The following is a 15,748-nucleotide window of genomic DNA, read 5'->3' on the forward strand; positions in this document are numbered from 1 at the left end:
ATTATATTCGTTATTTCTTCTTATTTTAAAAGAATTAACCATTTCAAGGGCTCCTAGAATTATTGTGGCCTCTAGGTACCATGCCTACTTTGCCTTAATGGGTATGTTGGTCCTGCCCACAATATATATGCCCGTGAAGAAAACTGATCCAGACAGGTAATTGACTGTCCCAATTTTAATCAACTAAAAATGGGAATAAATCTCTCTAAATTTTCACTAGATGTTTTTATGTAAATACTCTAATCCCAAGATTCATTTATCACCAATTTTCATTATTTGCCCCCAGAGTTTCTTCATGACATTTTTCACTTCTGCATTTCTGAGGGTGTAAATTAAAGGGTTCAACATAGGCGTTACTATGGTATAAAACACAGTCACAGCTTTGTCAGCAGGGAAGGAGGTCATGGGTCTCAGGTACAGAAATGAACAAGGTACAAAGAATAAGATGACAACAGTGACATGAGAAGCACAGGTAGACAGGGCTTTGTGACGCCCTTCAGAGCTATGGGTCCTCAGAGAGCACAGGATGACAATGTAAGAAGCAACCAACATAGAAAAAATGAGAAAACACACTGATCCACTGTTGGCAACAATCAAGGGCCCCAAAATATGAGTGTCTGTACAGGCTAGTTCCAGGAGAGGTATTAAATCACACATAAAATGGTCAATGACATTGGGGCCACAGAATGGTAACTGCACCATGAACGAAACCTGTATCCCTCCATGAAGAAAGCCTAAAATCCCAGCCATTCCCAGCAAGATAGCACAGACAGGTCGGCTCATGATGGTCATGTAGTGCAAGGGCTTACAGATGGCTACATAGCGGTCATAGGCCATGACAACTAATACAATGATCTCAGCTCCAGCAAAGAAATGTTCAGCAAAGAGCTGAGTCATGCAGCCATTGAAAGATATGGTGTTCTTGTCAGAGATCAAGTCAAAGATCATTTTGGGTACAATGGAAGAAGAGTAGAAAGCATCTAAAATAGACAAGTAGGACAGAAAAAAGTACATGGGAGAACCCAGGGCTGGGCTAATGAAGATGGTGACCGAGATGAGCATGTTACCTGCCAGTGTGATCAAGTACGCAATTAAAAACACAGCAAATAAGAATTTCTGCAGTTCTGGATTCTGAGTCAGGCCCAGCAGAATGAATTCGGTGACATTGCTCATCCTTTCCCTGGAGTCGGCTTGGGTTATGAGCACATGTTCCATCTGGAAAGATCACAGAAATTCTGAGTAGTGGTTTTAATTCAACACTGAAATCTTCTATCACTTCTTTAGTCCAGGCCTCTGGGATTGATGGAACCACTCCTTCCACTCACCTCAACCACTTTGGAAATCGTTGTAAAAAAGAACAGAAAGACGTTAAATTTCTCTTATTAATACAAATTGAACAGTGACAATATGTTACAAGAGCCAAAATAGGGGCGCCTGGATGACTCAGTAGGTGAAGTGTTTGCCCTTGGCTCAGGCCCTGGTCCCAGGGTCCTGGGACTGAGCCCAGGGTCAGGGTCTCTGCTCAGATGGGAGTCTGCTTCTCTCTCTGCTTCTCCTCCTCTTCGTGTGATCTCTAATAATCAATCAGTCAATCAATCTTTAAAGAAAAAGAATAATGCTCCAGAATACATCTCTAATCCTAGTCACATTTTATAAGTGGAATTAAATGAGTCATGAAGTTTCCCTGAATTTCTTATTATTGAGACAGAAATGTTATCTAAGATAATATAATTTTTCTTTTGATATGTTTAATCAATTACGATAAACTTGAAGTCTTCATTGCTAATTGGTGGAAAAATTGAATATATACAAGAATATATTCTTTGATTGGATGATCTGTACCTGGATTTCCAGTAGTGAGCACATGTTACACATGACCATAGGCTATTTTATTCCTTCTCCCCCTCACTTTCTCCTTTCCCTATCCCTGCCAAAAAAAGCATAATGACATATTGTTCCTCAAAAGTTCTGGACACAGAATTCAGCATCATGACCTTTTAGCTTCAATGAAGGTTAGGAAAGTATCTTTTGTTTCCCGGAAGCTCAGTCTCTTTAGTGGTTTCTTCTCTGTCCACGGCTGCTATGGGTGGAACTACGTGCTTCATCGTCCTTAATAGATTTAATGCACAAATTCCAACCTCCGTGTGGCGGTATGGAAGTCATGAAGAGGGAAACAGTTTCAAATAATCACGTGTAGAAACCTACCGATGCAGTCTACTTCGGCGTCCATGTGCATCACAGTGTTACAACAGTGACCTTATTTCTCAGCAGCATCTTGTGTAGCAGGATTACAGACCTGTTTTCTACTGATGTGTTCCTGTCATCATGTTCCGATTCATCTTTAGAGAAGCAGATCACCTTCAGTTCACCGCATCTAGCTATAAAAAGTATTTGGTGAGGGGCGCCTGGGTGGCACAGCGGTTAGGCGTCTGCCTTCGGCTCAGGGCGTGATCCCGGCGTTCTGGGGTCGAGCCCCACATCGGGCTCCTCCGCTATGAGCCTGCTTCTTCCTCTCCCGCTCCCCCTGCTGTGTTCCCTCTCTCGCTGGCTGCCTCTATCTCTGTCAAATAAATAAATAAAAAATCTTAAAAAAAAAGTATTTGGTGAAAATAATTTGGGTAAATTAAGTTAATCTGTTTAAAATTTGGGGAAAAAGATTTAGTTATTACTGACCTGGATCTAGTTGACTGTGGATTCCACGGTTTTCAGATTGTACCCGGTCATTGTTTTCTTCGGCTGAGGGCATAGCCCCACAGCTGCAAATACAGTCTGTCAACTAACAATTGGCACTGCAATTCTCTCTCAGACAACTCCTCCAGAATTGGCCATTTTTGCTTATTTTGGATCCCATTATCAGTCTGAACGTACCCAGAAATGAGCTGTTTCAGTTAGGAAACTTCAATTCTCTAGGATTTAATTTCTACTCACTTTCTTGGCCTCTTATGAAAGTGTAGACACATCTTCAAAATGCATATATTTCTCAGATCTCAGAGCCATATTTAAAGTAAAATTAATGGCAAAAAAGAAAAAACTTCACATCAGAAAACACTAGTATATGGAACTATGAAACGTAGAAGTGCATCAGACCCACTTGGTTGGATATTATATTTTTCAAATCCTGCCAAGTTTATGTTTCCCAACAAGTCCATGAGAGTGTGGAGAGAATTCTTTTTATTCCTCCTTTTAACCTCCTTATCTTGGGAGCAGTGTCTCCCGTACGAATCTTAAGCTTGTTGGTATATGCTCTGCCTTTGTCATTTCGTTAAATATCCTGTAATTCTTTCTTCATAGATGCTAGAGAAATACTTAAATAGACTTTGGTAATGCATTGACCTCTCAAGTCCTCAGAGGATTAGTAATTGGTCCTGTTGGAATCTTTGCTGGAAGCGTCAGCCACCGTCTTTTACTTGCTCCTACTTGGCCCCCACAAGCATCATTAGAGGCCAGTTTTAGAAATGCAGTTGCACTTTGGTGAAACACGTGTCTGTGGGTATAGTTTGGGATGATATTTTGGTTAAAAAGTTGGAAAGCTTCCTGATAGGGCTTTGTTGTTCATTTTGACATTGTTGAGCCTGGCATAGGGTAGGGGGTGGTTGTAGGCATAGGTCAGAGTTCAGAGATTGGATTTCTCTCTGAAAACCTGTCTGTTCTAACTAATGTGGTTGTCCTGAGAATGGAAGTGCCAGTTTTCAAGGTCATGTGCCATGTTACTCTGGGAGACTGACATTTTTGTTAGTGGCTGACAAAGGAGACTCAGATGGCAGAATTCTCAGCTACCGAGATTGGGTAATTTATGAGTCATAGATCTATCAATTTCCTTTGGTGTGTGTATCTAGACGAAAGATGCTCATGGTGTGTTCATGGGAATATAGGTTTTCTCTCTATCCCACACAGAAGGAATTGTGGAGATTTACAGTAAAGAGCAGTGCTTCCACATGGGAGGCAGTGAGAAAATCACACCAATGTAAGCATTATATGTAAAGACATTCAGAGGTAGGGGATGGAAACAGTATAGAAAGGAGGCTCCACTGTAATCTTCTCTCCCTCAGTCTCTGAGGTGTGGAGGAGCTGGATGAAGTCCTGCACAAATCACCTTGAAAAAAAATTAACCGTTACCTGTAAGGTAAGTGATACACTCCTAAAGTCCTGCACCCCAAATGGAAGGAGTGCCTTCAGCCCTCTGCTTAACAGTTAATAGTTTTGCTCACTCACAGTCTGTTCTTCTCCCTTGTTTTTTTTTTTTAATCTGGTAAAATACACATAATATAAAATATGCCATTTTAACCATTTTCATTTTTTTAATTTTTAAAGATTTTATATATTTATTTTAGATAGAAACAGTGAGAGGGAGAGGGAGAAGCAGACTCCCTGATGAGCAGGAACAGGACCAGGGGCTTGATCGCAGGACCCCAGGATCATGACCTGAGCTGAAGGCAGACACTTAATCAACTGAGCCACCCAGGCACCCATAACTATTTTCAAATGTATGGTTCAGTGTTATTAAGTGCATTCACATTGTGTGCAAACATTACCACCAAGTATCTCCAGAATTTTCATCTTCCCATTCTAAAAGTCCATATCCTTTAAACAATCACTGCTCATTTCTTCCGTCCCCCAGTCAGAAAACACAGTTTGCTTTCTGGTTCATTGGGTTGCACTCTTTGAAAGATTTCATTTAAGTGGAATTATGCAGTGTTTCTTCTATCACTGGCTTATTTTAATTAGAGTAATGCTGTCAAGTTTCAACCATGTTGTCACAAATGACATGATTTCCTTCCTTTTTGAGGCTGAAAAGTATTCCATGTCTATATATACTACACTGTTGTTTTAAGGATATGCATCTGCTGATGGTCGTTGAGGCTGTTTCCCCATCTTAGCTATTGGGAATAATGCTGAAAGGAGCATAGGAGGGCCAAGAATTCCTTGAGATCCTGATTTCAGTAGTTTTGGATAAATACCCAGATGTGGGATTGTTGGCTCATATGGTATTTTATTTTAATTTTTTGAGGAACCTCCATTCTGTTTGCTATAGTGACTGTACGAATTTACATTCGTACCCTTAGTGAACAGGGTTCCCTTTCTCCACATCCTTACTAATACTTGTCATCTCTTATATTTTTGATACTGGCCATTTTAACAGATGTGAAATGATATCTCATTGTGGTTTTGATTTGTATTTCCCTGATGATTAGTGATGTGGAGCATCTTTTCATTTATTGTTTTTTCATTTATTATTTTCTTTGTGGGAATGTCTATGTCTATGTTTAAATTTTTGTTGGTTTTGAAATATTTCTAAGTCCCCTTTTGATTTCTTCTTTGATCCATAGGTTGCACAATAATGTGTTATTAAATTTCCATGTATTCATGAATTTTTCAGTTTTTCTTCTGCTATTGATTTTGTTTCACTTCATTGTGTTCAGAAAAGATACATTGTATGATTTCAATCCTCTTTAGTTTTTCAAGACTTGTTTTGTGACCTAACATACAATCTATCTTGCATCATCTTCCATGCGCACTTGAGAAGAATGCCTGTCTATTGCACGGCTATTGGATGGACTGTTCCGTATATGTCTGTTAGGTCCATTTGGTTAACAGAGTTGTTCAAGTCCATTGGGTTCTTACTGATATTCTGTCTATATGTTGTATCCGTCTTTGAAAGTTCAGCATTGAAGTCTCTTAGTATTATTTTTTGTCTCTTTCTGCCTTTAGATCTGTTAATATTTGCTTGGTATATTTAGGTATTCTATGTTGGGTGCATAAATACTTATAATTATTATATCTTCCTGGTAAATTGACCCTTTTATCATTTTTTGAAGTCCTTATTTGTGACAGTTTTCATTTTAGAATTTATTTTATCTGACATAAGTATAGTCCCTGCCCTCTTTCAGTTGCCATTCACATGGACTATCTTTTTTTTCTATCACTTCACTTTGAGACAATGTGTGTTCTTAAAGCTTAAGTGAGTCTGTTAGAGACAGCATAGAGTAGGATTTAAAAAAAATCCATGTAATCCCACTGTGTCTTTTGATTGGAGAGTTTAACCCATTTACATATAAAGTAATTATTTATAGGTAAGGACTTAGTCTTGCTGTTTTGTTTTCTGTGTGTCTTGTAGTTCTTCTGTCCCTCTTTTCCTTTCTTACTGCCTTCCCTTGAATTTTGTTCATTTCTTGGTATTGATATCCTTTCATGTTTTCTCTCTTTCTTTTGCAGAACTTTTGTCCTGGGCCAAATCTGGATCTCCTTTTCCTTGAGTTCTTTCTCTTAGAATGGCACTATGTCTGTATCTCAGATTACTTCCCATTGCATTGTCTTTCAATTGGTCTGAAGTCTGTCGTTCAAATTTGAATGCATACTGTTTCTTTCTGGCTTACTCAATTATCATTAACTCTCTTTTTTGCTAGATAGTTTTGTTTCTATTAGCTAAGGTGGAAATCCATATAATGACGGCTACTTCAGTGGTGAAGTGGTGTATAGTATGTCTTTGACAGAAAAGTGTTCCACCAGTTATTTTCTGCCTGGGAATCATGTGCAATATTGCTCTATGGCTGTACCTGGAAGAATTTTGTATCCCTTTTTGGCGTTAGGCAGAGAAAATAATTTACTCTAGGAAGAGACCAGATTCCAATGTAAATGATGCCTGTGGAATTGTGCAATAAGGCTGCATTAATTTTGAGATTAATTCTCTCTCATTCTTTAAAACTCATTCATTTCTGGTTGATCTTTATTTCTCATCATAATAAATCTACTTTGAGTACATAGATTGGATTGAAAGTATGCATTTGTGCCTAAATACTTACACATTATGGCTTTTCATTGAAATAACTTTATTGTCTAATAATTTATTGTTAGACAAGAGAAACAGAAAGAAATACATGGGGGAGCCCAGGGCTCTGGTGGTGGTGCTTGTCACGACAATGAGTAGGTTGCCTGCCACGGTGAGAAAGTAGATGACTACTAACACAATGAGCAAGAGTTTCTGCACATGAGGGTTCTGTGTCAGACCAAGCAGGATGAATTCGGTCATGTTGTTCATTTGTTCTGTGAATCCACTTTGGCATCTGGATAACTGACTTGTCTGTGAATAGTACAGGGATTGCAATTGTGGCAGATAAATTTTGATGAAGCAGATCATTTCTGTCAGGATTGTTTTCTGTGAGACTGATGGGAACCCCAAGTAGATGAACTCAGAATTAAAGTTGGGCCATATTAGTAGTTATATAATGAACACATAGCCTCCTCACCCTCTGAGAGACTCAGAAACACAGTCATATGCACGCACACATTCACACATGCACTCATCTATATACACAACGACAGGTTTACAAATGTAGGTCCTTCCCTGTAATTGCACATGGATTGGTATTCTCTGAACACCTGCCATAGTATTTTCTCCCCTAGGAAAGCGAGAATGAGAGGTGGACTAGAGGAAGGGCAGAGGCTTGAATTCATGAGAGGCTACTGCCCTGTGTCTCTTCTCTAGTCACCTGTGCTGCTGAGGCTAAGCTGCAGTTGTTTTTTGTACCTTGTTTCTGGGTGACCATAAAACATCAGGTGAATTCCGTTTGAAATTAAGAATAATGTAGTCATATTTCAGAAACAGTTGAGTGAATGTTTGAGGCTCCAGTAAGATATACCAGGCACTTAGATTTGTGAGCTTACAACACATTTAAACAGAATTGTCTAAGAGCATCATGAAACAGGAAAAAGGAAGAATATCCTAAGGAGGAGGAAACAGCTTATGTCAGATAAAATAAATTCTAAAACGAAAACGGTCACAAGTAAGGACTTCATATAATGATAAAAGGGTAAATTTACCAGGAAGATATAATATATGTGCCAGTACCATGCTGTCTTTGTGATCACAGCTTTGTAGTACAGCTTGAAATCTGGCATTGTGATGCTCCCAGCTTTGTTTTTCCTTTTCAACAATTCCTTGGCAATTCAGGGTCTTTTCTGGTTCCACACAAATTTAAGGGCTGTTTTTTCCAGCTCTTTGAAAAATGTCATTGGTATTTTGATCTGGATGGCATTGAAAGTGTAGATTTCTCTGGGTAGATTAGAGCAGAAATCAATGAATTAGAAACCAGGAGCACAGTAGAGCAGATCAACAAAAATAGAAGCTGGTTCTCTGAAAGAATAAGATTGATAAGCCACTGGCCAGACTTATTCAAAAGAATAGAGAAAGGACCCAAATTAATAAAATTATGAATGAAAGGGGAGAGGTCACAACCAACACGAATGAAATAGGAAGGATCATTAGAAACTATTATCAACAACTATATGGCAATAAATTAAGCAACCTGGAAGAAATGGATGTCTGCCTGGAAACCTATAAACTACCAATACTGAAACAGGAAGAAATTGATTATTTAAATAGACTGATTAATTATGAAGAGATTGAAGCAGTGATCAAAAACCTCCCCCAAAACAAGTGTCCAGGGCCTTATGGATTCCCCGGGGAATTCTACCAAACATTCAAAGAAGAAATAATACCTATTCTCCTGAAGCTGTTTCAAAAAATAGGAACAGAAGGAAACTACCAAACTCATTCTATGAGGCCAGTATTACCTTGATCCCCAAACCAGGCAAAGACCCCATCAAAAAGGAGAATTACCGATATCCCTGATGAACATGATGCCAAAATTCTCAACAAGATCCTAGCTAATAGGATCCAACAGTACATTAAAAGGATTTTCCATCATGACCAAGTGGGATTCATCCCTGGGATGCAAGGTGGTTCAACATTTGCAAGTCGATCAGTGTGATAGATCACATCAACAAGAAAAGAGTCAAGAACCATATGAACCTCTCAATTGATGCAGAAAAAGCATTTGACAAAACACAGCATCCTTTCAGATGTGTAGGGATCGAGGGTACATTCCTCAATCTCATAAAAACTATCTATGAAAAGCCTACAGCGAATATCATTCTCAATGGGAAGAGCTGAAAGCCTTTCCCTTAAGATCAGAAACAGGACAAGGATGCCCACTCTCGCTGTTATTATTCAACATAGTACTAGAAGTCCTTGCAACAGCAATCAGACAACAAAAAGGGGTAAAAGGTATTCAAATCGGCAAAGAAGAAGTCAAACTGTCTCTCTTCGCAGATGACATGATACTCTATATGGAAAACCCAAAAGACTCCACTCCCAAACTACTGGAACTTATAGAGCAATTCAGTAATGTGGCGGGATACAAAATCAGTGCTCAGAAATCAGTTGCATTTCTATCCATGAACAATGAGACTGAAGAAAGAGAAATCAGGGAATCGATTCCATTTACAATAGCACCAAAAATCATACGATATCTCGGAATTAACTTAACCAGAGAGGTAAAGGATCTATATTCTAGAAACTACAGATCACTCTTGAAAGACATGAAGAAGACACAAAAAGATGGAAAAATATTCCGTGCTCATGGATCGGAAGAATTAACATAGTTAAAATGTCTATGTTCCTTGGTTTAATACTGGTGTAACTTGTAGGATTAATTTGATGTCAACAATATCTTTAATACTGATGTTGATGATCAAATGTATCAGGAAATTGAATTAACATCTCCCTGATGCTCATCCAATGAAATCTGATTGGTTAGAGCGGGAACTACAAATTAGTTAATAATTAATTAATTGTTACATTGAATCAATATTTCGATACTTTTCATAAAATTTTATTTTCGGTATTGGGAGGAAGTGAAATAGTTCTCCAGCTTGTCCTTGATTGTGAATAATTTTATGGTGGAATATTTGGTTAACTTTAATGTTTCTTTAAAACATACCCGTCTCTTATTTGATGACAGAAGATATTAGCACTTTGGATGTGGTCTGTTTTTTCCTGTTCTATAAATGGTACAAAATATGCAGGAGAAGGAATGATTATGAGTGATTTAATCTTGATCAAGAGTCAGAGGGTACAATGTGTAGGACAGAATTATTTTACTATTCCACAGGAAAATCTTTCTTTATCTCTGGTTTGCAGGGTTTTGACCCTTGGTTAGGATAAGACCGGTGGGATTTTTGGTGTATTTTTCAAAGTCCTGAACTCCCCTGGTGACCCCAAGAATCAATTTTTTACTGATGCTTTTACCTGACATAAGTGACTTGACCAGAGGACATAAACACCTTATTGGAAACATCTTGAGCTTTCCTGAAGCCAAGACTAATCTCATGCTTGTCTTGGTGGTTCAGCTGAAGATGAAGCTTGCTTGTCTGTGTGAACAAGGGCTCTTGGGAGATTGTTTGGATATTTCTTGGATCTTCAGTGCTTGCCTGTACTCTGTTTCTCAGACTGGTTCTATCCAACACAATGTTCATAGAGGCTTATCATGATGAGAAAGATTTGCTCCCTCAAAAAGGGGCACTAGATGGATCTGTGTTGCAGGAGATAGAATTGAAATTGGCTTGGAATCAGGAAGCTGTAGTGAGTGGATTAAGTCAGTAATTGCTATGATGGAATGCCATATCTATCACTGTTGATGGTAAAAGACCTGCCCCTTATGTAGGAAAGCATATTGGCTGTTTTAATCACTATGTAATCTGACGTCTTTAAAGTCTAATGGCCAGGAGTGCTAGAGGGCCAAGGCCAAGAGGAGGTTTTTATAGGAACGTTATGCTAAGCTTCAATTATGGCAGGATGTTATTTTACAGTGTGGTCTTTATTGTTTTGTGATGGGCTGATACCACAGATTTTTCTGTCAATGTTATCTTCCCTGTGGTTCAACTGGTTAGGATGACCAGATAAAAGAAAAAGACTCTGTTGATCCTGTTAGGGAAGGGGTGGCAGGTGGATAGTGTTAACACAATGATACTTGGAAGCCTGTGTGTAAAACTAAATCTGTATATGATGGCTGGAATAGATTATATCCAGAAACCAGAGGGCATCCAGAATTTAATAAGCAGTGGCCTCCAGTCACTATTCCAGTAACTGGAGTGTGTGGTGCATGGGAAAATTTGTTGGGAAAGAAAAGAGAATGATCCCTGTAAGTTCACTAGCTTTATGGGGTGTGAAACACTAATCTTCCTGGCATGGCTTCCTGGTGGAACAGAGGATTTGTAAGTTCATTGATGAAAACATATTTTGGGATGTTGACTTGAAGCCCATGATTGGTATAATACCTTTGGAATTGGATTGAGAAAAAAAAAGGTGAATTTGGTCTTAGAGAAGTTAAAACTGTATGAAATGGCCCCATTAAGTGTAAAAACATTTTAAATAACTGTATAATGCAAGAAAAGCCTAATTGAGCTGCAAAAAAATATTGAAAGATTTTTGTGGGAACATAATCCCGAGGGGTATTCTTTGTTTGCAGAAGTCTTATTTCCTATTGAATGAGGCCAATCCTGGTGGTCACTGAAGAATAGTAGGCTCATTCTTCTATGTAATTTGTTATTGACCATGTTATAAGCTACATTTTAAACGATGCTTGAGAATGTGTAGAAAGGAAATATTGATTGATGTCAGGGGACGGACTGGGAAGGAATGAGAAGCAGGTTACTGTCCCAGGTGTTCTGCTTGAGGACTGCATTTTATTGATAGTGCAGTAAAAGGAATTTTGTAAAAGTTTCTTTGGCAGGAAGAAGAATACAGACACAAAGTGGAAAAAACTCATTAGATGTAATAACATTTCCTGTGCTGTACTTTTAAGTATGTTTCCTGGTTCCAGTAGGTCATACTTCCAGTGTTTCACATCTAATGTCAGTAGCTTACACATTCCCCCACAATTTTATGTTCCTTGGTACACAGATACTGTTCATCTGTTAAACAGGTGCCATTTATCTATATTTGTTGCCATAGGAAGTGTCTACAGCTTAAGAGAGAACTTAAAAATCAGGTTATGAAACAGCATGTGGCCTGGTGATGTAAAATTCTGTAGCTTGTCATCTGCAGGTCTGGGTAGCGATGTGCGTTTGGAAGTAGGTTTATCCAATGGCAACAGTACTTAACTTTGTGGTTTGAGTCTACTTTAGATTGAACTTTTACTTATACTTTTTAAGTGTTTTTTTTTTTTTAAATTTACAGTAAGCATACTTGATTGCCCCAAATAACAAAGACACATTACAAACAGAATAAACTGGAACTCATAAATAAACTCAAGCTGGTTTCTTGACAAAAACAACATCCCAGATGAGGTTCTAGGTTCTGGGGGGATCACACTGAGTAGAATCACACTCAAATCCTGTCTTCAAAGAAGGACCAAGTCCCTGAAATTAATATTAGAAAGCTCATTAATATAATGGATTTTCTTCTTTATAGGCCAATGGAGAAAAACTATATGATTCTCTCAGTATATTATGATAAAGTATTTTATTTGAGCTCTCAAAGCTATCCTGCCAGTGATTATAATTCTTTTAGAATGCTGGAGATGATTTAAAATAAGAAGGTTGCTGGCAAGCCATGTCTTAGGAACTTTTATTAGCTATTTTTTTTAAAGATTTTATTTATTTATTTGACACAGAGAGAGACAGCCAGCGAGAGAGGGAACACAAGCAGGGGGAGTGGGAGAGGAAGAAGCAGGCTCATAGCGGAGGAGCCTGATGTGGGGCTCGATCCCATAACGCTGGGATCACGCCCTGAGCCGAAGGCAGACGCTTAACCGCTGTGCCACCCAGGTGCTCCAGGAACTTTTATTATCTATTTTATCCCTCACCTAATGAGAGTGGGGCAGTGTCCCATTCCAACACACCCCAACTCAGAGTGCCTTTGCTAAGGTTTTTATCACTGAATTTCTTCAGCCTCTTCCAAGTTTCCCCTAATTTCAGCATCTTTCCATCAACACATGGAGTCAGTAGAGTGGTCCATGGTGCTCATAGTGTTTAGACACACAATCCCTAGAGGTCTGCACATTGGAGAAGTGGTTTTCTCAGGGTGCCATCAAGTGGCCTATGTCTGGCACTTCAATCTGTGTACCTTACGGTTGAAAAATAATAGTGATTGGAGGAGAAGTGTTAGACTCAACTCAATAATAATGTGCATTGTATTTAGAAGTTTTGAAATGTCATAGAACTGTGTGTGTGTTTATAATGGGGATGAAGCTAGCCCTGCAGAAATGGACCATGCTTCTGTGACCTCTCATTTTCACCCAAGAGCGGAAGACTTAATTGTCAAGTCTGTTTTTCTTTTTTCTTTTTTTTTTTAAAGATTTTATTTATTTATTCGACAGAGACAGAGACAGCCAGCGAGAGAGGGAACACAAGCAGGGGGAGTGGGAGAGGAAGAAGCAGGCTCATAGCGGAAGAGCCTGATGTGGGGCTCAATCCCAGAACACCGGGATCACGCCCTGAGCCGAAGGCAGACGCTCAACCGCTGTGCCACCCAGGCGAACCCAAGTCTGTTTTTCTAATCTTATCTTGTGACTTCAGTTTTAAAACAGTTCTAGTTTCCATGATGGAAACACTTTCTCTTGGGTGTGGCATCCTTGTTCCCAAAAGGTAATTCCTGAAGGCTTAAGCTCCCTGCCTCCTAAACTTGATGGGATGGGTCTGCCTGCTCCTTGCCTGGCGTTGCTTGTGTTCTAGCTCTTTGCTACCTAAAAAAATAGTTTCTCACCTCTTCTGAACTTTCTTCCCTCAGTGAATTTCTTTCTTTTTTAATGGACAACAGCAGGATGAGCACAGAATCATAAAAAATATTTGTTATTTACTTATCAGGGGAAAATACTACTGTATAAACCACAGGTCATTCCTTTATGTACAAACTACTGCTGATGGAGGAGAAAATAATTTCAAAGAAATTTCCTGTTATGTGGGAATCAAAGTATTTATGGAGTTACAAATTACTGACTAGTCAGTAGCTCGTTCTTTGCAGACTTGTACATTTTCAGCCTGGCCATTCTGTGAAGGCAAGTCTAGCTACAGATTGGTTCAAACAGTGAAGATGAAAGGGTTTCAAGAAGAAAATTCCAAAGATTAGAGAGAAATGTGAAAACTTTAGCTTGTTGTCTGGTTATAGTAAGCAGCTTCACAGTGGGCTTGGTAATGCGGGAAGGCTTTGGGTCGGACAGGCTTAGATTTGAATTCTGGTGCAGGCAAATTGTAGCACATTGATCTTGAGCTATATAATTAACCTCTCCAACCGATTGTTTCCCAATTCATGAAATGGGGAAGTCAGTGTCCTTGGAGTTACTGGGCTGTAGTAAGAATCAAATAACAAAAAATGTGACTACAAAGTACTTTGCACCTGATAAACATTCAATAAGAACCCTGTCCCGCTTATTTATACTGGCGTTGTGTTATTGATGTTCACAGGATTCCGTGGGTATGTTCACCCTTATGTTCAAATAGGGAAATGTTTTAAACCGAGGTAAGTTCCCCAGTTTGAGACTTATGTTAATGAAAGAAATATGGACAGAAATGTACTGCCTCCAAAGCGTATAAATGAGTGGGTAGGTCAGGACGTTGTTCACAGAAGGTGCTCGACAGACATTAGCGGTCCTCATCAGCATCGTGAGTGTCATCACCCTTATTTTTTTATCTTATTTAAATTCAGTTAATTAACATATAGTGTATCAGTAGTTTCAGATGTTGAGTTCAGTGATTCATCAGTTGTGTGTAACACCCAGTGCTCATGACATCACGTGCCCTCCTTAATGCCCATCACCCAGTGACTCCATCTCGCACCTACCTCCCCTCCAGGAGCCCTTAGTTTGTTTCCTATAGTTAAGCGTCTCCTAAGGGAGACACCTGGATGGCTCAGTCGGTTACGCATTTGCCTTTGCCTGAGGTCATGATCTCGGGGTCCTGGGATCAAGTCCTGCGGTTGAATCCTGGGATGGAGTCCTACATTGGGCTCCTTGGTCCGTTCGTTTCAGGTGTATGTACAACCTAGTGATTTGACAATTCTATACATTATTCAGTGCTCACCAAGATAAGTGTAGTCACCCATCCGTCAACAGTATCACAGTATCATTGATTATATTCCTTATGCTGTCCTTTTCATCTGCTTGACATATTTATTTTATAGTGAAGTTTGCACCTTTTAATCCTCTTTCCTTTTTCACCCTTCCCCCAAAACCACCTCTGGCAACCACCACTTTGTTCTCTTACTTAAGAGTCTATTGGTTTGTTTGTTTTGGGAAAACATTAATTTTTAAAAGGCCTTCATGTAGAGTGAGATCTAACCTGATATAAAGTCCTGAGAACATGAGAAATGTCAGCATCACATGATACTCGAATCCCTCGTTGTGAAATCACCTGAAGACAAGTTGCTGAGCTCTTCCTCAAGAATCCCAACCTCTGTGCAGAGAGGTTGTTGGCCTCTGGCACTGGGCTCTCCCTATTCCTCCTTCGGGAGCAGGAGAAGGGGATCCATCGTTAGTGAGAGCTTTTGAAATAAGTTGTCCTCAGATATCTCACAGTTGCTCCAACCAGGTCTCCAGTTTGTTACTGCAGAGACTTTTAAGGGCGTTTGTATCCCAGACGAGGGAGTGGGCGGTGGGCTAGCTTTAGTGTCCAGAGATCTGCTCACAGGTCCTATTAGTTTCCTTGGTGAGATAGTAACTCACCACTATGCTGTCCCTACTCATACGCAGATGCCTTTTTGAGTTATTTTGAAGTGAAGTGAGGCTGGCACAGATGTTTGGTCCTCCTGTGATCCTGGTTAGTGAATGATGGTTTGTGGTGGTGTTCTTGGGCTCCTCTTGTAAGCAGCTGTTGTCCCTGGATACTTGTCCCTGGTGACATTGCTGAAGGGTATAACCATGTCTGAGCAATTTCACTAATTTTTAGCCGATTTATTTTTTTCCAGTCTAAATCA

At 39.4% G+C, this 15,748-nt stretch overlaps 1 protein-coding gene across 1 annotated transcript; it reads right to left on the reverse strand.

Annotated features, from left to right (window-relative positions):
- Positions 1 to 252: 252 nt before the first annotated feature.
- On the reverse strand, positions 253 to 7,098 carry LOC103672288 (olfactory receptor 4C45-like). Its single transcript, XM_008700952.1, has 2 exons — positions 7,047 to 7,098; positions 253 to 1,181 (listed from the first exon to the last, which is right to left on the reverse strand). Exon 2 carries the CDS (start codon positions 1,171 to 1,173, stop codon positions 253 to 255), a length of 921 nt encoding a protein of 306 aa, XP_008699174.1. The 5' UTR covers positions 1,174 to 1,181; positions 7,047 to 7,098.
- Positions 7,099 to 15,748: the final 8,650 nt, after the last annotated feature.

This window comes from Ursus maritimus, unplaced genomic scaffold (genome assembly GCF_017311325.1).
Source record: "Ursus maritimus isolate PB19 unplaced genomic scaffold, ASM1731132v1 scaffold_23, whole genome shotgun sequence".
In the NCBI taxonomy this organism is placed as follows: Eukaryota; Metazoa; Chordata; class Mammalia; order Carnivora; family Ursidae; genus Ursus; species Ursus maritimus.